This window comes from Meleagris gallopavo, chromosome 1 (assembly GCF_905368555.1).
Source record: "Meleagris gallopavo chromosome 1, MGAL_WU_HG_1.1, whole genome shotgun sequence".
NCBI classification, from domain to species: domain Eukaryota; kingdom Metazoa; phylum Chordata; class Aves; order Galliformes; family Phasianidae; genus Meleagris; species Meleagris gallopavo.
This window is the reverse complement of record NC_139404.1, coordinates 166,075,830-166,102,318: the sequence shown is the minus strand read 5'-3', so window position 1 is coordinate 166,102,318 and position 26,489 is coordinate 166,075,830. Positions and strand designations below refer to the sequence as shown.

Sequence of the window (26,489 nt, the reverse complement as noted above, 5' to 3'; positions counted from 1 at the left end):
AGACATGAAAAAAGAGTAACTACTAAATACCCATATAAACCTAGAATTCACAATAACATAACAGGGATTTTAAAGGACTAATTTCCAAGGCTCAAGTAATTTGAAAGCTGTTTCTAGTAAGAGAATATCATCGATATAAAGCTGAAAAAAAATGAAAATGGTTTTAAAATATTTACTATTGCAGATAATAATTCAAGTCAGCAACAGAACTTCAAGATTTTACACCAGGAACTCAGTTTTGTGTATTTTGGCAATGTCATACCTTCACCAAAGATTTAGCAGAAGTAATTTAAACCAAGTGACAGTAAAAGAAACTTGATTAGATCGTCTCAGAAAATGTTTTTTCTTAACATCTGTCTTCTTGGAAACTCATTTTGTGTTACAATTTATGTAACCAAGTATCATTTCACATTAAATGAGTAAGTTTTGTGAGGGATCTTTTCTTTTTTTCAAACAACCCTCCCTTACAGAAGCAAAGAAAAACACAAGAAACCTTCAACTTACTACTGCTGGTGAAGGTACATGAATACTTCCTACTGACCGAGGTCGAATGTGATTTACTAAATGGCAGAGAACTACACCATCCATGAGAGCAGACCCCAAGTCCTCAGGCAAACATATCTTTAGTCTTGTTTCAATGTTCTGCAAATAAAGATCATGTACACATCTTCAACAGAGAAACAAATAAAGAAAGAAAAAGCACATATCTTCTCCTAATTTCCCATGCTGCTGGATAAGTAAGCAGTTTTGGTTTACTGGTAATCCCATTTGTTATGTAACTAATTATTAAACAACTACAAAGCCCCTCTAGCCTATGTTGGTTGCTGAAGTAAGTAAACTTCGTTAAAGAAGTCTACCTTTCCAATGCTGCTGTCATAATTTGCATTTATTTTTATATACATACATATACATACATATATATACCCAAATAATTAGTAATGTGATTGCACTATACATGGGTGCTTTCTTCCAGCAGGACTTCCACTCAATCATAACAAACTTTATCAGCAGTACTTTGAATCAGAATTACACTGTGAGCAGAGAGTACAAGGTAATTATTCTCCAGTAATCTGAAAACTACTTATGAAGAGTTAGAGAGATGAAACGATACACGATACAAGACAAAACATTCAGATATAACACATATCCAAGAACTCTCTTTCAAGTCAAATTCCAATTAAAAAGAATCTGATATTGCAAAATAAAGTAATTTGCAGCAGATTTAGAAAAACGTTTCAAATTCTTTATGTGCAACTTTCTGCATATTTCCCATGTACCAAAGATGGTTTCTAAATCCAAAGTCAAAACAAAACCTATGATTGCACATGACATGCTCCCCCATCTGGCATTTATGAGAGAACTGGCAAGCATGCTACAAACAGTTTTATACACATTAATAAATTAAAAATTTCTTCTCTTAAAACACTGACTTGCTTGTTGGGAGACTGTTCCATAAAGTTTAGGGTGCATTTTTATGATGAGTACAGCCCATCTACAACAATTCTGTTGCCAGTTTCTAGTTCCTGCAGATTTGGAGTAATGCTGTTACATGAAGTCCTCTGTAAAATTGAACTTTTGAAAGGACTAAAAGATACGATATAGCTAAATGTAGATTTGAAAGAAGCCATGCCTGAAAGTTTTCTAATAGTGAAAAGGTCTTCTTTGCCATCACTGAAAAATACACGTTTCTGTTGAATGGAATTCAGTTTTTTATTAGAATTAATTTGAGACTTTGTTAGCAGACCAATTCTATCCTGTTTTTTGTCATCATTGAAATTGCACTTTTTCAAAATCAGCTGTACTACAGCAGCAGACTTGTTCCACTTAGCACCTCAAAACTGTTGAGTGTGCACCCTTCAAGCAACAAAAATCACCAGCATTCATTACGTGATTCAAAAAATGCCTGTATGTGTCTAACTTTCATTATGCCTTTTACTTGCCAGATTGAAGACTTCTCCAGTTGTTAGGAAATGCTTTATAGATATCATTCTCTCTCAAGTGATCACTTCATCTTTTCTGAGGAAGTTATATAAGCTGTTAATTCTACCAGCACATGGAATGCTCTTTAACTGTATATCACTCAGGCAACACACACAATAATTTCCCATTTACAAAAACCTTTTCTGAAGTACAAATATCAAACCAGAATAAAGTGCTTCAAGAATGGCCTCACCCACATTATTTACAAAAGTAATATTGTCTCATCTGTTGGGTTTTTGTTTTTTTTTTTTAATATTTTCCTGATTATGCAACTTTCCCAACGAAAATGAAAAATGTTAGATCAGCACAGTTCTACCAACACTTACGTACCTCACGCAGCTGTTCAACAAGCTCTCTCTCTTCTCTCATCTGCTCCATTTTCCTCCGAATTGTAAACTGTGGGTCTATTGATTCCAAATTTCTTTGTGGTCTTAAGAACACTGTGATTTTTAAGATGACAGATTTTAGTTCAAAAACCAACACTTTGAGTTATTTATTTCTAAATGAAGCAAAAGCCTTCAGCACCATCTCTGACCAAAATTTTCTCTGCCATGAGGTGGACAGTTCCGAACAGCACCAAATATTATCAATGGAGTTTTTAATGTTTTAACCATATCCTAATACTGACAGGCAGCTTCTGTCAGACAATTAAGCACTAGCATTGTACCTTAGACATTCTGATCTAACTTGACAGGGAGCATTTCATTTAAGCAGAACCCTCCTACAATATGGTGAGCTGTGTAACAAATTATGACAAGCATCCTCCTAGATTGGACACAACTGCTTACTGGATAAGGTTACATTTAAATAATCTGCCAAACAAAATAATGTGCTAGATTTCTAGAAACTTAACTTTACAGTCGTTCAGTAAGTCTGCCTACATTAAGAAGTCATATTGTGAACATAACATTGCATAAACACTCCCCAGTACTCCTTCCCATCAATCCTATGTCTGTGGACTGTATGACTTTAACAATTTAACTTATAGTTCCCTGGAATAATTATGTGAAAGCTCTGGATGTATATGCCTGCATACGCTGTCTTTTGATGAAGGACTTTTTGAATGGGTCTGAAGAACAAGAAGATGCATGCTCAATTACAGTTACACAAAATGCAACTGTCACTGTTCAGACAATTTATGTGCCAGCCTGATTATTACATCAAATGACAGTGCTTGAGAGAGAAGGATTCTGTATTATTAATTTCCTGCCTCTCTCCTGAATGCAACACAACATCCTGGGTACCAATTAACAGAGTGCAAAACCCATAAGCTTTCTTTCAACTGTTTTACAGACAGCTACCATTCAATCTTAACCTTATTAATTTAAGACAGCTAAAGATTCAGATTTCTATCCCACTGAGCCATTATTAGAGAAGATATACCCACTAAATATAATAACCTGGTTAGAGAAATTTCTCACAGACTTTGAAGTGGCCTTGGTTTTTGTGAGCTGGCTAAATTTCCTGCAAACAGTAGGTATCAGCAAAGACTCTTGCATCAATTTCAGTAACAAGCTTCTCTACTTCTCTACGGAAGTTAACTCACCAAGGACCAAATACATTACAAGCAGGTTTTCCACAATATATTTTCATGGAATATTATCCCAAGCTCAAAATAATAAGCCCCTTTGCTCTAGCAATGGCTGTTAAGATTGCACTGAGCAAAACTGATTGCCAGAAGCTAAGGAGAACACAGCCTTTCCCTGATTAGTCTCTTCCTCCTCTATTATGTAGTCAACAAGAGGATGGAAGGGAAGGAAGCCGCACCTGGGTTGATTGCAGCTTGCTGAAATTGCAGAAGAAAAGAGAGGATAATCACTGAGTCAGTCAGTAACACAATAGAACAGTCTTTTATTTCCCAAAAGGGCAAATCAGCAAATTTTACCCCTACAGTAAGAAAAAAGATGAGTTAGTCAAAAATGTAGGGTAGGTGCTCATAAGTATAACCACAGTAATTCCATTGAAAATTATGGCATCTCAATTTTTATTTTGGTTGCAGTTCAATTGATAGTTTTCAAAATCAGTCCCTAAAATATGTAATGAAATAAGAAATTGAGATCTCGGTGGAGGGAAATTTCGTCTACATTCTGACAAAGAAAAATGTTAATGAAGTCCCAAACTCAGTAGAGAGACAACACATGAAATTGCATTCTCTAGCACCTAGGACTCCTGATATACAAAACAAAGTTTATGTGTGAGAAATATTTTGAAATCCCAGACAAGTTCACTGACCTGACATCTCATTTAATTTTAGGCAGGTGAAATAAGTAATAATAATCTAAGCTACTTCTCTAGCCAAAGGGAAACAGACACCATCTAAGGCAGCTCAGCCAACAGGAAGCAATTGTTGCTTGCTTATTAAAGATGGAGCTCCTGACATTGGCATAGGTTACTTACTAAAGGCACCAAGACACAATAAGTTATCATACTTGATTTCTTCCATTACTTGACTCACAGAGTCATTATTTCACTATCACTTCGGGCAACTGAAATCTGTTATTCTACCGTTAAATCAGTAAATTTAGGAAATGCCATATTAAAGGCCATTTGCTAAACAAAACTGCTTTTAATCTGAGCACTCACACATTACAGAGTTACTAATCTTTATCCTTAATCCCACTAGCATAGTGGAGGAGTTTCCTGGGAGAAGATGCAGGACAGAAATACAGACAATGCCTGCAGCATGCTACATAGCTTCACCAACGTCACGACCAAATAGCATCTGTACATTGGCACATGAACATGGCAACTAAAATCATTTCTCGCGCAGATCTCTCAGAAATAATGTGAATAATATAACCATGCCTTGAGATGCAGCATTTTCACAACTGTAGTGGCATTTAATCTGTGCCTTTCCATAAAGGCAAACTGCCACCTTAGAATAGACTTCTGTTTACAAAGCACTCCGTGTCAGCAGATACATGCTTCCTAACATTTTGTAGAGGTATATGAATAGCTATGACTTCTGTATATATACATATCCAAACATACAGAGGCTGTTAAAAATAACTGCTGTAGCAACTGTTGTCATGAAGCATAACAATCTATAGACTTAACTAAGACATTTCAAAAGCATTACCCATTAATTTAGATAACTTTGAACACTAGCAGTTAGCAGATACATGAAAGCATGCATGGTGAAAATCAAACCATTTGAAATAACTAAAATGTTATTTAATGAAGCATATGATTATTTTTTTTTTCAGTCCTAAAGTAACTCCCGGGTTCTCAACGTGCAGAAACTCTTAACCAAGGAGTTCTATTATGCTCCAGAATAGCACTGAAATAAAATTTATTTTTCCGGATTAGGAAATCTGTAACAATTTATAGAAGATTTCTATAATAAAAAAATCTCTTGCCACACTTATAAAAAGCAGCAATTTTAAGTGAAGACTTTTATGTTAGAAATAGTCCACTACACAACTCTAACAATTCTTTCTCCTACATATTAAATACTTAAACAAATGCTCAAAGAGTAATACCATATTTAAAAGGTATTTGAATACCACTATAGTTTTAGTAGCAGCAGCATGTCAGATTCTCTATTAAAGCATAATTTAATATTTATGTCCAATTTTGAAAGTCAAATGGAGTTTTAATATGGTCTTCATTTAGTTTGGCTCTAGCTGTCCTTTGTTCAGGCCTTTGCTAAGTCAGTATGAATGTTCCAAACATAGTTCAGATTTCAAACTACAAACATCTGTTAATGAAATGCAAATATCAAACTTATTTATTCAATACTATTCACGAATGCACTAAGAGGAAAACCGAAGGCTAATCTCCTGGCTATGGGAAGCTGCAATTAGAAGAAGTTTATGAATAAAACGAAACAGGACTAACTAATTTATATAAAAAAAAAAAAAAAACAAACTTGAAAGTATTAGTTATAAAAGTTTCAGCCACTTATTGAATTTAAAGAAAAAAATATTCTAATATAGGAGGTTTTGAAATTCTTAAGTATTGCTTGCTTCTCTGCATTACACGTGTTTTCCAGCAAGGGGAGCCCGTACATCACAACATGCCTGAAGGTCTATTTCTTCCTTTTTTAGATAGTAAAACAGAATTTTTGCTTTCTGAATCCATAGTTAAGTAGTTATGAAGTTATATATTATGTAGTTTCAACAAGCTCAATGGTTAATAAACACAAAGTATGTATTTTGTATATTACAGTAAAGGAGAAATTTCCTTGTGAAAATTTTCATTTTTGTACTTCTTTGCAATGTATGTAAGTATATTTACTTAATGTACTTAAAGCTCATCAAGGATTTAGTATCCTAAGCACTTAGCTGACAACATTATCCATCAGAAAAGCACCTAAATGATTTAACCTGCCTCTACTAATATAACTGACAAGAAGGGTTAGACTAGTGACAGGAAAAGCTGAAGTAAAGCTGAAAGGTTACAATCAGATACATCTTTGCTTGCTTTATTCAGTCCAAATTTGTTTAAGTAACAGTGACATTATTTGCTAGATTAAAAAAGCCCCAGTGTTATGGATATTGGTCTTCTGAGACCCGTCTGTTGCACGCTTTATAAGCTGCCAGAAACTCTGCACTCCTCCTCCTCCATTACAGATCAGTAGCCAGAAACTACACCACAGAAGAAATTACACTGAGTAAAGTATTAAGATGCTACTGTGATGGCATTTCTATATCAAAAGCTACATCTAGTATTACATTATATATTACACGTTACTCCATATACATCTAGTATTAGATATGCAAGTTGGCAGCCCTGCCTGCAGCAGGGGGGTTGGAGATCAGTGATCCTTGAGGTCCCTTTCAACCCATGCCATTCTATGATTCTATGATCTATACTAGCAATGGTGAACGGATCTGAGTACTGGCCTATGAACACCCAATGCCATTAGGTTATTGATTCCTGGCACAGTTTTGGTCTGTGCAATCCCAGCTCTCTCCTACACGATGTCTTGGTACAGTTGGGAATATCCTTTGCTCAGGCAGAGGTACCAAAAGGTAAACTGAATGAAGCCATCCTGTTTTGGAAAGCGAAAGTTGTTTGTTTTGGTATTGTTTATTAACTGGTTTGTTATGGATTTGAATCATGCTGTGCCAATTAACTTCAGTGCTGTAGAATTATTTCTGGTTCATTTTACTTCCTAGCAGAGTAAGATATGCCCAAGACAATAAACAGCCTTCGAAAAACTCTAAATAGAAAGGCAACAGTCCTGATTTTAAAATAATATGAAAGATTGTAAAAGTAGTTTTCTGTTGTAACTGACAAAGATAATAAACACTAATATTTGCATTTGTCTTCAGATTTGGATAACACAAGAGATCTACCTCCCCTAAACATATATGCATGAAGTAGTCTATACTGCTCACATCATCTAAAGAGTAAAACAATAACAAATCTTGATTAACATAGATGATACTATTTACTGAACTCTTAAAAATATCACTAAGATTAAGATTGAATCATAAACTGGTAGAAATTGGTAAATGACAACTGGAATTTATCGTAGTTTACGTCAACACACAGAAGTAAAAAGTGAGTGCAAAAGCTCAGGTTACACTGGGATATATTATAACACCATACTCTGCAAATGTAAAATGACTACACAACCTGCAAGTCATGAAGAGAAAACCCTTCATGTTACCGAGTCCTTAGCCACTGCCAGCTTTCCATGACGGAAAATTCTTTAGCATATATACAGATATATATAATCTTGAAGAGGTGTAACACATTTATTTTCCATAATAAACCTAAACAACACCAAGAAAAAATAATCTGATTTTAAAAGATGGAGATTGTTATCTTGTTAATTAAAGTTTACTTCGAAAAACGGCTTTCCAGCACAATTTTCCATCTGTGTGCCCTTAATTTGCTTATAACAAAAGCTCCACTAATACAATTCCTTATCTCTTAACTAGTTTTTAAAACTGTATCATTTGTAGTATTGTTAAAGCTTCCTAACTGATGAAAGTATATTATTGATGTAAGATTTTTCTTGCAAAAACTAAGTACGTAAACAACATAATGAACTTTAACAGCTTAATGTTTATGGAATTTTATCTCCAATCACAGACTTCTGCATGTGACACCAAGACTGAAGTTAGCAGTAATAATTATAAAACAAAGAATTTGAGTAGTTAGAAGTATTAGGTTAGCACAGGGCAAATACTGTTTATTTCCTGAAAAACAAAGCATTCTCAAAAAAAAAAAAAAAAAAAAAAAAAAAGAAATCTAAGATTTACTTATTAAACAGAAAAGTAACACAAGAAAGTTATTTCTGAATTAAAAGTAGTTCATAAGGAGGGAATAATACAGCTTAGAAGCTGTAATATGCCAGAAGAGACAATATTACGAAGAAGAATCAAGAGATTTCTTTTCTAAATTGAGGAAAAAATGCTTATTGCTGGAAATCATTTACTACAGCAATAACCTTGTTTATCTTTACTAACAAGCAGTTAGAGATTCCATCTTGACTAGGTTTCTGTTGGATGGATGTCAGTGGTCTCTTGCTTATCTGACTCTTTCAGCTTTGTTTCTTCTTGGATTCCTTCTCTAATTAAGTTAGTTATACACCTGCATCAACAACTGCAGATGGGAACTAGATATTTTTAAGTCAGCTTTTACTTAAAAAGTCATAAACGCAGAAAAGACAGCAACAAAATTAATTGCTGCTTGAGTGCAACTTTTATAAACTTGAAAATAGAAGTAGTAAATATATCTGTATTGGAAATAGCTCTGGGAAATAGGTATCACAGGAAAAGTTGGTTTGCCAGACTTGAAAACAGTGACACTCTCCACTCATTTCCTTTTGATACTACATATTTTACAGAAAGTTAACATTCATCCCCTGAGGCATTTGGTGTTATAAACATTTGCTGAAGAGTACTAGCTTTCATCCTTAGCCACACAGGACATTTGTCACATACTGAGTTTTCTGAAAGCATAAAATTAAGTAAATTATGTATGGAACACCTACCATTGTCACTGTCTCCTTCAGATGGTATACTGTAGCTAAAGCTGTCCCATGTTTGTGCCTGTGTAAGTGTGTTGAAGGAGACAGGAGGAAGACTGAGGGATGGGTCTGCTGAAGGGGAGTGACAGCCAGTCCATGGTGGTGTAAGGACCGGGGTAGGGGAAGAGGGCAGGCAGCAGCATTGCATATATGGCGTTAGGGTTGCATGGCAATGAAGATGCAATTCAAAGGTGATTAATACAAAATGCGTAATTTTTGAAGAAAAGAATGAAAGAAAGGTGGTGCAGAATAAAAAGAGCGAAAGGTTATATGTTAGTACTTGCAAATCAGACATTATATGTGCAGTTAAAGCTGTTAAGCTTAACAAGATCATTGTAACCATAGCATTTCACAGAAATTGTTTACAATCACATTTTAAGAAAAAGTACCCATAGATTTTATGTTATAGACTGACAAAAACCTTGAGCCTGCCAGTCAAATGGTAAATGCATCTCTGTGAAGTTTCAAAGTTCAAAACTAAGTAGTTTGGAAAAGAAGAATTTAGTTATTTTTGCAATTGTCAAATGTATATGTACATATAAATATATTGTTACACTAACATCCCAGCTAATTTCAATAGGTAGCAACTACACGGAATTCTCATTTAATCCCCTGAATTCTTGTCCTGTTGAAATATGTCCTGTAAGAACGTGCAGTAGAGATGTTTTCCTTTTGCTTTAATCAGTTCATAGTTTATGCAGCACTACTTCTATTTCTTGCTAATTGCCACAACGTTAAGACCAAATTTACAACAGGAACTAGGAAAGTTCTGGTCCTTAGCAACACTGGCAGACTTTCCAAGGACAAGAGTAGAGATGTGCAACACCTCCCAAGGAGGATCCAGAGTCTGTACCACAAACCTGCTCTGTATACAGCATTATAACAAGCACAAAATCACTGATAATTCAACTGAGCTCACTACAGCACACCAGACTTCATCTGTCCAGAGAGGCTGCAGCAACACAGCCTCTCCATTCTTTCTGCATTCTGTCTTCCTACAAGTCATGACAACACTTTCTGTTTTTCCCTCAAATCTTCCAGTGGACCTTTTCATTCTTTCCCTACCATATCTTACTTTATACTTGTCTCCTGATGTGATTGTGGAAAAGCTTTCCTCAAATCTCCACTCTATGGTGTTTCAGAAATGAACACTGACATCCTTAAAATATCTCATCCCTGTTTATCTTCATCACACCATTCATCCTTTCAAAGCTTTCTACTGGCCTGCAATCATTCATCACATAATTTACATCTCACCTTCCTTACCCTTCACAAAGATGTCGCTCCTTAAAGAGTTTTTCCTGTATCTGATCCCAGTTCTCTACCTTTTCTGCCACCAAAATGAGTTCTTTCCTCATTTCTTGCTTTTCTGTATACGTACTTCCACGTTTCATCTACTTAACTGCACACACAAGTCACATCCATTCTCCTCAAACTAAACTGGAGATTACATACTACCTCTGCTCTGAATGCTAAACTGCAAGCCTGAATCAACTGAAAACCACTACATAGATTAAAAAACTGCAAAAACTTGTAACAGAAGGAAGTCCAAGGTAAAGCCCAGCTCTCAATTTATATCATTCCAAATTAGCCATAAGGAACTTAATTGCATACTTTCTCCTTCTCTAAAAGTTCTGGAATCTGCATTAACAAGATGATAATTCAGACAATGTTGTATAAAAATTCACCTTAGACTCTCCTCCACATTTACCTGTTCAAGAGTTCTCTCTCTTCAGATATGCACTTTTTAAAAGCTTCCTTATTGCTTCTGACTACAGAGACAATAGGTCAGCCAAACCTGAATAAACACAATAGCACTCAAACTCCAAGCAGAATTCAACACGAGGTAACAGAATACTGATTTATGGAAAATAACAAGCAGCCTTTAATTATACTGGCAACTAGGATTCACATGATTTTCCAAAGTACACAGATAATCTATTAGGAGCAAGATGTTTATATCTCATTTTAACGATTACAGCAAGGACTTTGTGAAACTCAGTTTCTACAATTGGTATCACTTGGTATTTTAATTAATTCATGAATCAAGTGCAGAAGGTTTAAGTTTAGTAGCTATTTTGAGTGGCTCCAATTTCAGAGCAAAAGCTCATCCCAAGAACAAAAGTGTGGTTCTAATTGAACTTATAATTATTTATTCCTTTTAAGAATGATTTTAAAGTTTCCAACTGAATATGAATTTGAGAAGCCCATTCACTATAAAATATTTATAAGGATAAAATAATCAGATTTTTTTTTTCCTTTTAAGATCTTATTACTTTCTGTGTAAACAACCGATCCTTGAAAGGAATCCATCAAGAAGTCAAACACTATTATCTTTCAAAACATTTTCTTTGGATACCAAGTCAACCATCAGATAGGAATTTTCCCAATATTTCAGCTAGCTTTAAAATGAAAGATCTTCAGTCCTGTAAACATGCCAGAATGTACTAGTATAGCACATACTAACACAGAAGCTTAAGCCACAGTGGTTTATCTTTTGGAAGCACTTTACTTTGTGTGTGTGATTCTATTTTTTTTTTTTTAATTTTTTTTTTTTTTTTAAGCATTACCAGAAATCTAGAATGTTTTACTTTCAGATTTGGAAGAGACATAAGTCATTAAGAAACACTGAGGGGAACAAAGTCAAATAGAAAGCAACATTCATTAAAAATAGACGAAAACAAACTGAAAATAAGCTCTCCATTTTCAGAAAGTTAAGTTTGCATACATTTTCCTGGAAAAACTGTCTCCAGTGAGCTCTACTAAATTTTTCCCTAAGGTAATGAAGAACTTGAATAAAAAAGCTATCAAAATAAACTATACACTATGCTGAAAAACTTTTCTGGATCACAGAACTGCTGGACCTCTAGACCAGACAGCTCAGCTTTGGGGCAGTGTGTAGTTAAGAAGAACAAATTAAGACAGTGAGAGAATGGTTCAAACTCACACAAGACTTGTACAAAAAGCTGTAACAGTGAAGGAACTAGCTGTGGCAAACTGGCAGGAAAAATGTGCAGGATTCACAAATATGCCAGTATCTTGAGCTGCAAACTACTTTTATCTATATCTTTTTCTTAGCGCTGGCAAAATAAATTTAAATACTATTTCTACTGCAATTACAGAGCAGCAAGATGGGAGGAAACAATATGCAGTATCCCTACTCCATTGTAAGGTTTTATTTTGCCACACTGTGTTACATAGCTAATATACTGCTGTTTTATCTGATGTCGGACTTCAAGTTTTACTACTGTCAAATTCAACTGCCTTACTGCAGTATAAATCTAAGGCAACATCACTGAAACTGCACTGCAATGAGGTAAAAGACTGCAGAAATGGCTCTCAGTTGGTGGTTCTGTAGTGTACGATAATGGAAAGGAAAACAAATCCAGATAAATGGGTTTTCTATATCCCACAGCTGTGACCAAACAACATTATAGTACTGGCATAGTCAGTGATTCAAATATATATATATAAATTTGTATTGGTACAAAGCAGCAAAATAGCAGATTATAATCAACTGACATTAGTATTTAATGAGGTTACAGTGTTTCAATATACATGGGGGAACTGGAGGAGTTGTGCAGGTCTGGGTCTCCCATCACTAGTCTTGTAGGAACGTTGCAGGACATTGCAGCCCCTGCAATCCAGTCCTTCTGGAAACTCTCCAAGAAAGATTAGCTATGCTATTTTTGGAAAGCGTATTTTTCTCTTTATGTATTACAGTCAATGGATATAGAATGTCTTGAGACAACTGATATGCCAAAACTAGGAAACGTGTGCTAAACTAACTTGAATACAAAATCACAGTCTTGCTTTCATTCAATTCTACAATACTGCTTCCAGTTCCTGGCAGCAAATTTCACTGGCAGTTCAGCAGAGCGCAGGCTACCTCCTATGAAAGTCTGTATTCTGACATTGCCTTTGCATGTATCTCTCCTAGCAGTTGACACTGGACTGAACAATATTATTCAAATCATGTTTTTTCAAGTCCTGAAAGGCTCCTTTTGCTCATCATTTAATCCATACTTTGTATGTTAAGAAATAATTCTTCTGAAGCATCAGGAAGAAAAATAATAGTCAGAGTTTAGCAACATACTATGAAATTGAAATGAACAGATCTGCCCAACTTCTATATTATAACAATGCAGGAAATTTAAAATGCTTTCTTTACGAAGCAAGGTTTGTTCAATAACACTTTCTTTGCTCTGTAAACCTTAAAAACAAATCTATGGGTACAATTTCCTAAACTACATTCAAATACGAAACTGCTGCCATTATTGCCAAGGTATTTTGTTATGGAAGCTACAAGCTTGTAGTGGTTTACCAGCATTCGACTAAAAGCATTTGTAGTGAATGTGAGAAAACAGAATTACAGCCACTGAATGCTGAAGCATACTTAAAATATTAAGGTTATTCTTTAGAGGTGATGTGACTTAACAGCACTGACAATCAATACTGACCACCTGAGCACAGAGAAGGTAAGAACAGAGTTTACCTGTAACATACCCTGCTTTTAAGGGAAGCCCTCAAATACATTACAGTTTATTTTGTTGACTTCGTCCTACTTTTTTCCCTCCCCTCTAATAAACTGCATGTGAATCTGCAATACACATTTGGCACATTGCAAATTCTTTAAACTCATTTGCAGGCTGAAGAAAACATCTGATCTTCCTCAAACCACTTCTCCTTACACAATTATAACTACTGAGAGACTCACACATAAGCATTTTCTAAACAAGTCTGGTTATTCTCATATTATTTACCAACATATTTTATCATACTGTATACCCATACATGTATAAAATGTGCGTTTGTATGTGCTTCTTTTTAAATGTGTGTGTGTGTGTATAAATATAATTAATAAAACACCTGATTTATCAGAAAAGGGTAAAAACTGATGTACATAAAATGCATTAAACAGAGTTATTACAAATTTTATCTCAAGTCAAACATATAGACAGTGTTCTAGCCTTCAGAATACAGAAAGTGTTTTCATCACTGAATTGTAAGAGAAAATGAAAATACAAGTATCTATTAATAGCACAGATGTGAAAAAGTACAAAAATTGATTGATTTTCTTTCCTACAATACCTGATCGTGGCTTCAGGCCAAAAGGGATTGTGTTGTTTGTAGTAGGAGACAGCGTTGGACTTTTATCTTTGTTCTGTATAATTTAAGAACATAAATTCAAATAAGAGCAGTGTCCAGAATATCACAGGGAAACTGACTAAAATACAAAAATTAGCAATACTGCATGCTACAACTATTTCACCACAATCTGATCACATAGCCTTGAACCTACAACGATCTCTCAGTTTTATTCAATACCACTCCTTTACTGGAAAATAAACTGAACTTGCTGACTGACATCTGCAGCATATTGGCCCTAGCTATAAATAAGTGTGATTGTTTCTCAGTTTTCTCCCACAAAACCATTTGGTTCCATTCAACATACGCTTCTGTGGCATTGTACATTTAGAAGAACAAAACAAAGACAAATTTTTCCTTAGATGTGTTTCTTTCAGTGAATCAGAATTACCATTCTGCTTAACTATTTCCCCTGCAACACTGAATTCTGCCTAAAATGCAGAAAGGTGGAAATTAATCATAGATCTCACAGTAGAATTGTGATGGTTATACAATGATAACAAAGGAAAAGTCTTAAAACCAAACTCCAGAAAACAAATCCTATTTAAAAAACATTCATGAGAATGGAATCTATGGGAGTACTGTCACCAAAACTGGGTGCTCATATGTTTGTGAGGTGCTCATATACAATGTAAAGTAGAGGAAGAAACACTGGTTCTGCACAGAAAATTTATGGATAAGATTCCATAAAGAGCCTACTGACCATTCACATACTGAAGACAAACAAAATGCACTACCATCTTACCTCATTGGGAGAGGGTTGGCCACTTGTATTCCAAACAATTACATCATTCTGCATGATTGGACAAAAAGAAAAAAAAAGATCTTTTCAGCAAATGTATTGGTCATACACAGTCACACAGTATTCTAATCACAACAGTCATGTACTCATTAATATTCAATACTTTTCATATTTGCATTTTTCAGCATTGTATTGTGTTTTTTTTTACCACAACAATTTTCATGATTGATATATACTTTGATGCTAGGCTAACTGAAATACATTTAAAAATTCTCCTCTGGAAATTATTTGCACAAATTTGTCTTTAATTTCTTATCTGCAGTCTCTCAACTGCAGTAAAGACTTTAAATATAGGTTTGAAGAGAGAAGCATTCTGCAAGCAATTCCTTTTGTAATTGCCCTACAACATACCTTTTGTTACCATTTTTGCTATAGCTAAACTGGAAACACAGAAATCATGTCAATAAAATATCAAACAATTGTTAATTCTGTATAAGTCATAACTCAGGAGAAATAGAATTAGCATACATAAAAATGGATTATAAATTCATTCAAAACCCTTTCATTAGGGCAAATTTTTTAATGAAGAAAAAGTGGAGATTAAAAATACAGTCCTCAAAATACTGGTCCCAGAACTTGAAGAATTTTCTGAAAGTTACTAAGATGGGAAGGAAGATTACACACACATTTTGATAAATGACCTTTCCTGGCCACTACTTTAGCTTGAAAAATAAAATATGATCCACAGCTACCAACTTCTTTCACAATCTTACCTCAACCACTGTATTACCTAGAATTAATAGAAGGAAATTTTAGTAATCTCATCCCTGCCATTTCTACCTGGAGATTAGCATGTTTAAGCACTTCTATGCTCAGGGACTGTCCTTGTGACAGACAAGCTAGTTAATTCTACACTGCAGGTCAAAACTCTCTCACAGCACACAAGTCACCAGTGAGAACTCCAAATTTACATTTAACTTGAAAACTACAAGTGCTTACTGTATGCAGAATGATTAAATTCACTCTTGCAAGACACATTTCCATTGAATGGAACATACCTTGTGCTTCCACCTGCATTCAGGACTAGATTAGGCCCTCTACAAGGTTTTAGGAAATTCCCTCATTTAAAAGGTTCTTAAAAATGAATCAGCAGCATTCTTGTTAAAGAGATTCATTAAAATACAGAATGTGCATGCTGTGCATTCTGACATCAAATTAACTTTTTGTGTAACACATTAGCAACGTAGTTAAAAATCAATCCCAAATAAAGTATGTTAACTTCCATGTATGACAATTCAAGAAAAGCATGGAGATATAAAGCACACTTTTTTCTTTCTTTTATAAAGAAAAAAACAAAGATTAAGTCACAAAGAGATCACAGGAGTATTTGCAAGTAATGATATCTGAAAAGCATGAAATATACCAGTTGGTCTATGGCTGCATAAGATACACTGTACTAAAGTATTATGAATGCAGGCAGAACTTTAGTTCATTTTGTTCTCAGAATTCTCTTGCAAGAACATTCACAAAGAAATCAGTCCTGAGGTAAGAAAGTACGAACCAAATATTTAAGCTTGAATTTTTCACAGTTCTTCATTTCTGGATCATTGAAATACAAAACTTACAATATTTTTGATACTTTAGAAGTATCATTTCAACACACAGAGTCTTCTATGTAATAGAAAGCACGTTAAAGTCATTGCTGCATACAAAACCTTATTGTATTTGGAGTAAGGGCAGGAAGAGAAACCAGATCATTGAAGATCCAACTCTGATAATACTTATTTTTGCTAATAATGTTTATTAGAAGAAAATACATCAATCTCAGCCTTTTTCTTGATAGGTCTTAATTAACATCCCACTTACATTCAGGTAAGGGAAGAACATGAATAAACAAAAAAAAATACCACTATCAAAAATCCTAAAGGGCTTTTACTTCCCTACCAGTGAATGGAAGACAGTGACTCATTCCAAATGTTTCCATATTTATTGCATTTAGACACCTACGTACCTGATTCAATGACCATTTTTCACCCTGTTCACATGTTCTCATTTCATTCTTGGCTTTCTCCATAATTAATTCCCTCCTCCTCTGAAATTCTAGTTCCTCTTCAGCATTTTCTTTCTGAAAGATATATTTCTCTTTAGACTGTGAATCATTGGGAATAGAACTGTATCTTTTTTTACATAACACTATTACATCAGAAGTATTTCTGACAAGTACTGTGGTGAAAAGCAAACTCAAAAGTGAGCAGACACTACATAATTGCAGTTCCAGTGGTAAAAGACTGGTCATTATGTAAATCTAAATAAACTACTTGGAGATTATTGAAAGGATTTAAAGAACAAAGCTATTATGAGGCATACTCAGCATGGACTCATGAAGGCGAAGTCCTGCCTTAGTAATCTGATCTCCTTCCATAAGATCACCTGTTAGGTGAACAAAGGGAAGGCAGCAGATGTAGTCTCCCTGTATTTCACTAAGGCTTTTGATGCCACTCCTCACAGCACGTCCTTCTGGACACGTCGTCCAACTTTCAGATAAAGAGGTTCATTCATGCTACGCTGGGGAATGGAATGGCTCAGAGGGTTGTAGTTGTAGTAAGTGGAGAGCTACAACTGGCTAGCAGACAGTCACTAGTGGTGTTTTCCAGGGCTCAATCCTAGGGCCATTCTTGTTCAATGTTTTTACCAATGATCTGGATGCAGGACTGGAATGCATCCTCACCAAGATGACCAGTGACTCTGTACTGGGAGGTGCTGTTGTCTCCCAAGAGGGATACGAGGCCTTGCAGAGAAATTTAGATGGATCAGATCATTGGGCAATCATCAATGCCACGAAGTTCAACAAAGGTAAATGCCAGTTTCTGCACCTGTGACAGAGCAATGTTAGACATTTAGACACAGGTACAGACTGGGAGATATATGGCTGGAAAGCAGCCCTGCAGAAAGGATCTGGGACTGCTGGCAAAAACAGGCTCACCTTGAGCCACCACTGTGCCCTGGAAGCCAAGTGAGCTCTGTAATATGGAAACGATGCTAAGATTCTTGAGAGCATCTGGAGGAGGGGACAAAGCTGGTAAAGAGCTAGAGGGTTTGTCCTATGAGAAGGAATTGAGGACACGTTGTCCAGTCTGGAGAATAGAAGGCCAACAAGTGATCTCATTGCACTGTGCAGTTCCCTGAGGAGGGGAAGGGGAGAGGAGGTGCCTCTGCTCTTGTGAACCTATGGCAGGAGCCATGGAACAGCAAAAAGCTGCGCTAGGGAGCTTCAGACTGGATATTAGAAAAAATTATTTACTATGAGAATCATCAAAAACTGGAACTGGCTTCCAAGAGAGGCAATTGATGCCCCACGCTTGGCCACGGACAGGAGACATTTGGACAATGCTTCATTCGTATGCTTTAACTTTCGGTTAGCCTCAAAAAAATAGGCAGTTTGACTAGATGATATTTCTAGGTCCCTTCCAACTGAACTATTGTATTCTATAAAGAATACTAATTCACCAGTCAACATACATTTCAAATAACAAGCAATACATAACATACTATAAATTCCAAATCATACTTCATATCTTCCTTCCATAACTATGGTGACAGCACATTAGGAAAAGAGTAATCATTCATTTACAAAATATTTTGGAGTTATCCTTAATGAATGCTGTTTCCTTACACTAGAATAGGGATATTGGAAGAGAACAAGAATGTACATAGCTGAGCTGTGAACAGTAGCAATTGATTCTCATAACCAACACAATACATGAAAAAGATGGCTGTATGGAAAGATGACTGTCTTTCTACAAACTGAGTGGAAAAAAAGGAAAAAAATAACATGCAGAAGTAACTGATAAACCCAGAAAATAATTTGTGTGTGTGTGTGTGTGTATGTCTAAATACACACATATATTATATATATAAATATATATATATATATAAATATATAGTTTCTCTCTATATACACACACACATATATAAACAACAATTGCATTAAAATTTAGAAGAACTAGTTGTGTCCTCCAGTCTACCATTGTTTTCCTTTACTTACTAGGTAGATTAAAAATGGATGAAATTACTGGCTCATTTCCTGTCTTACCCCTCAAATATCTTGTAATATGTTCATTAACATACCTGGCCAAGGGAGGACATCTCCATCTGCATTTGACTGCTATGTATAAAGAAACAAATGTGAATATGTAATTTATTTTGTAGAAACTCAAGATTCTAACAAATGCATTTTTTTTAATTTTTTTTTTTTTTTAAAAAAAAAGGTAGATAAACACACTTTACTGTAGATTCCTGAAACTCTAAAGCTGTTGCTGGTTCCATGGGATACAGATTCACATCACTGCTTTCTGAAATATCCATGCTTAATCTGTAAGGTTTGAAATAAAAACATTGCACTGGGGTATAGAGTTGGTAATCATTATGTTCAGTATTCAGTTTCAAACAAATGGACATATAAAATATTTTTAGTCGTGATATTAATCTGCTCTATTTTATTTCTTATAAAAGTACCACCATCTTGGTCAAACCAACATTAACATCTGCAAAGTACCACTCTGAGCAATAACTTGTATCAAAACAAAGGGACCTGTTTACTATTAACAGTCACATGACATAATATATAACACTGAAGACGTCTACATTCAACCTCTAGCATTCTGTGTTTTAACAAGATCCAAAACCCTGGTTAAATATCTAAATTTAATTTACAATGTATGAAAATAAAGCAGACTAGCAACCATCTCCCAGTAGGCAACAATTTGAAATAAAGCAATGAATACAGAAAAGAGAGTGAAGGAAGAGAATACTGGAACAGATTGAGTCTGAAATCCTTTTCCATTCCTGAAATGAATTACTGTTAACGTGCACAGAAGACGTGCAGAACATTAAACTGTCAAGTCATTGTGGTCCTATTCCACAAGTTAGTCATGTTTGTAAATGAAAATAACACTAATTGATATATTCTACATGGAGCTCTAATCAGTGTGTGCAAGGTATGCTTCAGCATCACCTACTGCTTTAGCCTGTTGCTGCAAGCAACGATGAGGCATCCACAACAGAATGCAAAATCAAGCTTCATTTGATATGTACTAGACACCCAAGAGTGTCATGCTGGACAAGTCTGTTTGTTAGCATAAAACAAATAGACATTTGAATGGCCCATTTAGCACTCAACAAAGCAAAATAAATATGTGCGTGACATATTTATAGTCATCTTTAAAAGCCGCATTTCATATACTATTGTGCTATGAAAGCACAACTGAACATGCATGGAGAAATGGAGACTGTCTATATTTCATTGCCTTTTGACATTTCATTAGCAAAAAAAAAATGTAGGAAATGTCAAGGCATTATCTGACAAACAAAAAAGCAACAAATTTTATAAGGCTAAGAGATTTTTTACTGCCACTTTCCTTCAAACCAGACTATTTTTCAATCTTATCTGCAACACTTCTCCTGCAAACTAATAAGTTACAGATGAGATACAGAAGCAACAGAATTTTATCTCACAGAAACCATGGGACTGCTCTTCATTTATATGATTTTTTTTGTTAACTATTTAGTACTCCATTCAAGAATTCAAGTATTCTCTGTATGATTCAAAATAAAGCCAGATAATTCCTTTGCCAGAAAAAGTAACAGGAGAGAACTTCAGTCCTAAAAAGCAGAAAGATATGCTAAGTGAAAAAGCAATATCAAAACAGACTTTTAAGCTACAGAACAGTGTAGTCATAAGAAGAAATGGCTACATGAACTGGCCAAGAAAGGAGAAACAGGAACATTTTAGACTGGAAATGATAAGGAGGTGTCTATTGTTCAGAGAATTAAAGCTCTAGAAAAGCTACATTGTATAAGCGATGATGAAAAATCAGCTTCTTAGTTTTAAAATGAGCTTAATTTTTGAAAGGGATTACACAACGAAAAGCAATAGCAAGCACAGGGATAGAAGTACCTGCAACATTCATCAGTTCTTTCAAGCAGGACAAGCTTCTTCTTTTTGTTTTTCTTTTATATATTTAATCCTTTGTTTATTCACAGACCCAGAGTAATTCCACCTGACTTCAGCCACTTAAAAGATGCATATAAATTAGACAGCCTTGCCTTCTATAGCCAGGAGAAATACCTTCACTAGTAGACTCTTCCTTTTTCCCTTTTTGACCTCAGAGAAAGACTACCAGAACTTCATCACTACTTCAAGTACCTTCTTTATGCATCCCAGTAACATGGGATGAAACACCGACAGAAAACCTTCTCCAATTCCAACATAGTGCCTCAAGTATTAACAAGAAGAGGAGTTTGTACAGACTAAAAGAGATATGACTATTCTACAGGAAACTCAACAGAAGTTATAAATACATAAGACACCTGCTATTTTAAGCATACCTGTTGGGATCTTGTAACAAATCTACTGCTTCTCTTAGTTGTTCTATCATTGCTATATCAATAGTTTGTTCTTCTGACATATTTATTCTATAATAGAAAACAAAAGCGTTCAAAAAAAAAAAAAAAGTAAAACAGCAATTATCAGGGTTGTCTCAATTTCTATTTGTGAACTCTATCTTCTAACTAAGCATGCAACTAATACAGAGGGAAGGTAAAAACAGCCTCTGTGCAAACTAATAAGTGCTGAATTTATGTAAAGAGTGTCTTCAGAAAAAAATCACCAGCACTTTGCCTTTAACAAAACTTCCCAAACTAATACGTGCATACATAAAAAAATGTGATGAACTAAGAAACTAAGATCTTTGCATATCCATTAAACAGACCAACTTCAAAGCCTGACTCCTACCAACCACATTCACCACATATATTATTACAGAATGTGACAATTCTTTTTAATGGATCACAGCATGCTTTCTTTTGCTTGTCAAGATTTGGTTGTTGTTGCTGTTGTGTTGTTTTTTTTTTTAATTATAAAAAAAATCATCTGATAGTTCTGCCAACAAGATTCTTGGAACATGCTTATTTTTTCCTCCTTTCAATTTTTATTTGTAATCACATAGGACTCCACTGTTCTGAAGTGAGAACTTCACAGTGCACTGTCATGCTAGATCTGTTTTTCTTATGAACACCCATCACTGACTGATGTTCACTTACACTGCACTTGAGCTAATACCTATGAGCTACTGATTGTTTCAAGGTTAAAATTATGACAAAGTAAGAAAAAAGATTTTGAAAAGAAATCCTGTGCATTAGAATTTATGAGTTAAATTTAATTTTTAAAAACAATAGGATAAGCAAACTACATATCAAAATACCTAATTTAAAAACCTGGGCTCTACATTGGCTAAAAAATGCCAAATTACAGCTTTCTTACCACATATACATTAGTTGCAAGCTAAGACCCTCTTTATTAATCAGTAATATATAACACACCACATTCACGCACAGAAAGCTGCACTGCTGTATGCTTTTAAGTCTACTAAATTATTAACTGAGAAGAAAACACCAGTTTTGGTCAACTAATGAAATGATACAGTTAATTACTTACAGTTAATTACTTACAGGCAAAGCAATACTTACATTTCTTCTGTTTGCCATTGTGCGTCCTCTTCAATTCTCAGTAATTCATCACACTCTGCTGCTCTGCTCTGTAAGCAAAGTGATACTAAGAATTGAACTTCGCAATTAAGCAAGCAGATAAGTTTTCCTTCCAGACTCAGCTCTGACCTATTTTATTTAACAGTTTAGGGTGGCCAGTTGAAGCAATCCAACACTTCTGCTTCACCTCTCACTCTATTCGCTTTTAAGATACTCATTACATGATCTTATTTTCATTGTTGAGATTTTATTGAGGTCAACAGCCCTTACCCTCCTTTAACTCTAAAAAGAAAGTCAAGTAGCATGAGAATTCTTCATTCTATGTCCCAGATTTCATTTGTGCCTTTCTCGTGTACGCCAACAATGGTCCAATTGAGCACGACTCTAGCTCTCATCTTACTTGCTCTCCTCCCACATACAGCTACATTTACAGAGCAAGGAAATTCCAAACAGACAAACTAACAATTATGTATTTAATCCATAACTATTAATAGGATTCCTACTTGATAATTTTAACAGCTGTTTAAAAAATAAAATAAAATCAAAACAAAACTGACATGCTGCAGTTGGCCTGTTATTTGGGATTCAGTGTAGGAATAAATCACAGCCTCTGTTCTATCCATAACTGTGAAATGCTATGTGTTAGAAAATTGAAGTCCCTTACTTATGCTTTTATTTACAATCTTAACAAGAAAGAAACTTCGAAAATTTCTCTTTCTTGGATGAATTACTGAAGTAATTCAGCTGTCACTAAAGAAAGAAGCTCTCTGAGTAGAAGTGTAGTTATAGTAGTAGAGAATAAACAGCAGAAAACAAGCCTGTCCTTTTTTTGTGTCATGGGCTTGGCACATCTGTCGCATCACCCTGTACCAATAAACACTATACAATTCTGCCAGATGTGTCACTGAGGGGTATACCAGCTCCTTTAACATTCCCCAAGGATGACACATTTTCCAGTAACAATCCTTAGTAGAACAAATAAAGCCATTCTTCACATATTTTTTTTTTCAAGTTACTAATACAGAAATGAATCATATGATTTTTCCCATAAGAAGGACACATTAAAAAAACTAGCAATTGCTCTAGAAGACAAATCTCAGCCTCTGGCATATTTATATAAATAGATACTGCATTACAAATTAGGAATAACTTATGAAAACTACAGATTTATCAAGCCTAAACTCTTCTTCACTGCCTCTGGTATTGATTTAACATATTCACAGAACCATAGAATGGCCAGGGTTGGAAGGGACCCCAAGGATCACGAAGCTCCAACCCCCCAGCCACATGCAGGGCCACCAACCTCCCCATTTAATACTGGACCAGGCTGCCCAGGGCCCCATCCAATCTGGCCTTGAACACCTCCAGGGACGGGACATCCACAACCTCTCTGGGCAGCCTGTGCCAGCACCTCACCACTCTCTCTGTAAAGAACTTCCACCGACATCCAACCTAAATCTTCCCTCTCTCAACTTAAAACCATTTCCCCTTGTCCTGCTATTATCTACCCTTACAAAGAGTTGATTCCCCTCCTGTTTGTAGGCTCCCTTTAGGTACTGAAAGGCTGCAATGAGGTCATTCTGCAGCCTTCTTTTCTCCAGGCAGAACAAGCCCAGCTCCTTCAGCCTGTCTTTGTAGAGGAGGTGCTCCAGCCCCCTGATCATCTTCGTGGCTCTCCCCTGGACCTTCTCCAACAGCTGTCTTTCTTGTACTGGCGGCTCCAGACCTGGACACAGTACTCCAGATGGGGCCTCACAAGAGCAGAGTAGAGGGGGACAATCACCTCCCTGCCCCTGCTGGCCACTCCTCTTTTGATGGAGCCCAGGATATCATTTGCTTTGTTATTTTATTGTTAACCAGAAATTCAGTTTCAGAAGTCTCAAAATGCATGCTAGTACATGAGTAAATATAAACCAAAGAATACAATTGACTCAAATCTGCAAAAGGAAGAAGTCCAGGGTTCAAAATCCTCTGGGGAAAAAAAAAAAAAAAAAAAAGATGCACTTATCTGCTCAAGTCAACAACTAGTGCTCTCAACTGCCTTAACGTTAAGAAGATAACAGAAAAATCCAAGAGCTTGTTCTGGCAATATTGTCATACTGTCATTCAATACAGTAACTTCTCTTACTGAACCACTGTCCGCTACACATTATTTCATATAATACTATTTTATTACATGACAGAGGTTATTCCCAAGGGAATAGTATTTGCTAAGGAAAATCATGATGATGAATGGACAAGAACAAGCAAATAACAAGCATACAGAATATAATCTGTCAACTTCAGATGTCTGTACTTCTACCTTTGTCAAGAGAAGACGAAAACATTCTAATCCCCTTCTGTCTAGTTCATTTACCTCAAATGTGTACCTTTGTTGAAAATCTTTATGCAGGAAACCTACAATGTGTTAACCTTTTTACAGCAAGTTTTTAGTAAAGAAATCACTAAAGAACAAGCCAATAAAAGGTAACTCAATGTGTCTTAAACATTCAGCATAAATAATTCTTACAGTCAGTGAAGTTTTAGGCAATAAATCATTTGTGACCTTAAATGCTGTTGAGTTAAGATCTGTACTTGTAAGTAACAGAAATAAGAAGCAACATATATGCACTGAATAAAGTTTCCTGATAACAAACAGAGGTGGTTGTCACCTCAGAGGCTAGAAACAGCAAAACAGGATCTGTGAAGTTTTGTTGCTAGAAAAAATAAAAGTTGCACAAATTGAGATTTTTTTTTTTCAGAACAAACAGTCTGTTTTTTTTTTTTTTTCTATTTCCAAGAAGTTGAAAGGTAGTAAGCTTTCTCTTTCCAAGTATTATCTCTCAGCACACATTTTTCAGTAAGGGATACAACACAAAGATAGAGCCTCTTCAGATTCTTCAAAACTATCCATAAAAGCAGAAAACTGGTCCAAAAATATATATATTAAAAAGTCTTTTCTGGTCTATAAATCCAGAAGAGACCTCACTTCCATAAGAACGCTACAAAACACTACTTTCTTAAATATCTTTTTGCATTACAAAATTTTGAGCAAAAATATCCAGCAAATAAATGTCAGGATAAAAAGTACTCACTTGAAACTTCATTAGAATCTTTCAAAACTCAGTTTACCTAATTATGTTTTTAAAAATAAATAAATTATTAGGCAGTTCTTGCTACATAATAAAGTGTACTTCTTGAGTTACCACACAGAGGTAATCACTATTGATTCACTGTTCATTTCTATGGATCTTATTTTAGCTTTGTACTACATCAATTATAATTTTAAATCTATTTTTGCATTCTGGATCTTTTATGACAATGAATATTAACTGTGGTGTTTTATACATTATAATGTCTGTAGTTCCTCACTCCTGATTGCTCTATAATTAGGATAGCAGTGAAAATATTTTCTGCTGCTAAGAACTGAACACACACTTGCCTTAATGTAGCTCATAAATTCTGTAGTAAGAGCATCTGATTCATCAAGCCGGATTCCTGTCTCTCTTGATTTATCATTGACAATCAAGTGAGAAGATCCCTGATGGAATTCCACTGAAAACAACAATAAATGAAGACAAAATTATTTCTGGTTCAGCTGAAAATTTACTACTCACGAGAACACTAAAATTATGAGCTCAAAACCAAATGAATTCAAGTTTAAGTCCAAACCATATTTAAAAACCTCAAAAAAGTGCAGACTGTTTCATTCAAGGGAGAGATGTCTATTCATTGCAAAGTTTCAATAAATCAATATCCTTGGCTCAATACAGCTGTTTGATCCCTTACACTCTCTGATGGGGTGATAAGCACTGCAGGACGCGAGTCTTACTATATCAGTTGCATATTACCATATTCTGATGAGAATCTCAACTGAAATTAATTTAATCTAGCATGAAACATTCATTAAATGCTGGTTTCCTATTTATGTGGCTTCCAGCTTACTGATATTATCCTGCAACTTACCAATAGTATGTGCAGATCATAAGGAATCATCTTTTATCAGTACGCGGATAACTTTAATGAAGGTGTAACTTCAATAAAATATAGATATAACTACACACACTGCCACTCCACTTTTATATACTGCTAATTCAGAATGTGAGC

General features: G+C 35.2%; 1 protein-coding gene across 10 annotated transcripts in view; it reads right to left on the bottom strand.

The window, feature by feature from the left end:
* The window catches only part of LRCH1 (leucine rich repeats and calponin homology domain containing 1), a 119,010-nt gene that overhangs the window by 21,606 nt on the left and 70,915 nt on the right, over nucleotides 1-26,489 (bottom strand). For 2 of the 10 annotated variants that reach the window (XM_085215837.1, XM_085215842.1), the window contains exons 9-18: nucleotides 25,825-25,937; nucleotides 22,386-22,453; nucleotides 21,246-21,332; nucleotides 19,141-19,230; nucleotides 18,987-19,023; nucleotides 16,870-16,983; nucleotides 14,862-14,909; nucleotides 14,060-14,132; nucleotides 2,311-2,420; nucleotides 505-642 (exon numbers count right to left, since the gene is read on the bottom strand). In XM_085215837.1, the coding sequence (XP_085071963.1) occupies nucleotides 505-642; nucleotides 2,311-2,420; nucleotides 14,060-14,132; nucleotides 14,862-14,909; nucleotides 16,870-16,983; nucleotides 18,987-19,023; nucleotides 19,141-19,230; nucleotides 21,246-21,332; nucleotides 22,386-22,453; nucleotides 25,825-25,937 (878 nt within the window). Of the gene's footprint in view, nucleotides 1-504; nucleotides 643-2,310; nucleotides 2,421-8,932; nucleotides 9,038-14,059; nucleotides 14,133-14,861; nucleotides 14,910-16,869; nucleotides 16,984-18,986; nucleotides 19,024-19,140; nucleotides 19,231-21,245; nucleotides 21,333-22,385; nucleotides 22,454-25,824; nucleotides 25,938-26,489 lie in introns of all 10 variants that reach the window. The other 8 variants (XM_085215847.1, XM_085215838.1, XM_085215843.1 and 5 more) reach the window with 8 other exon arrangements.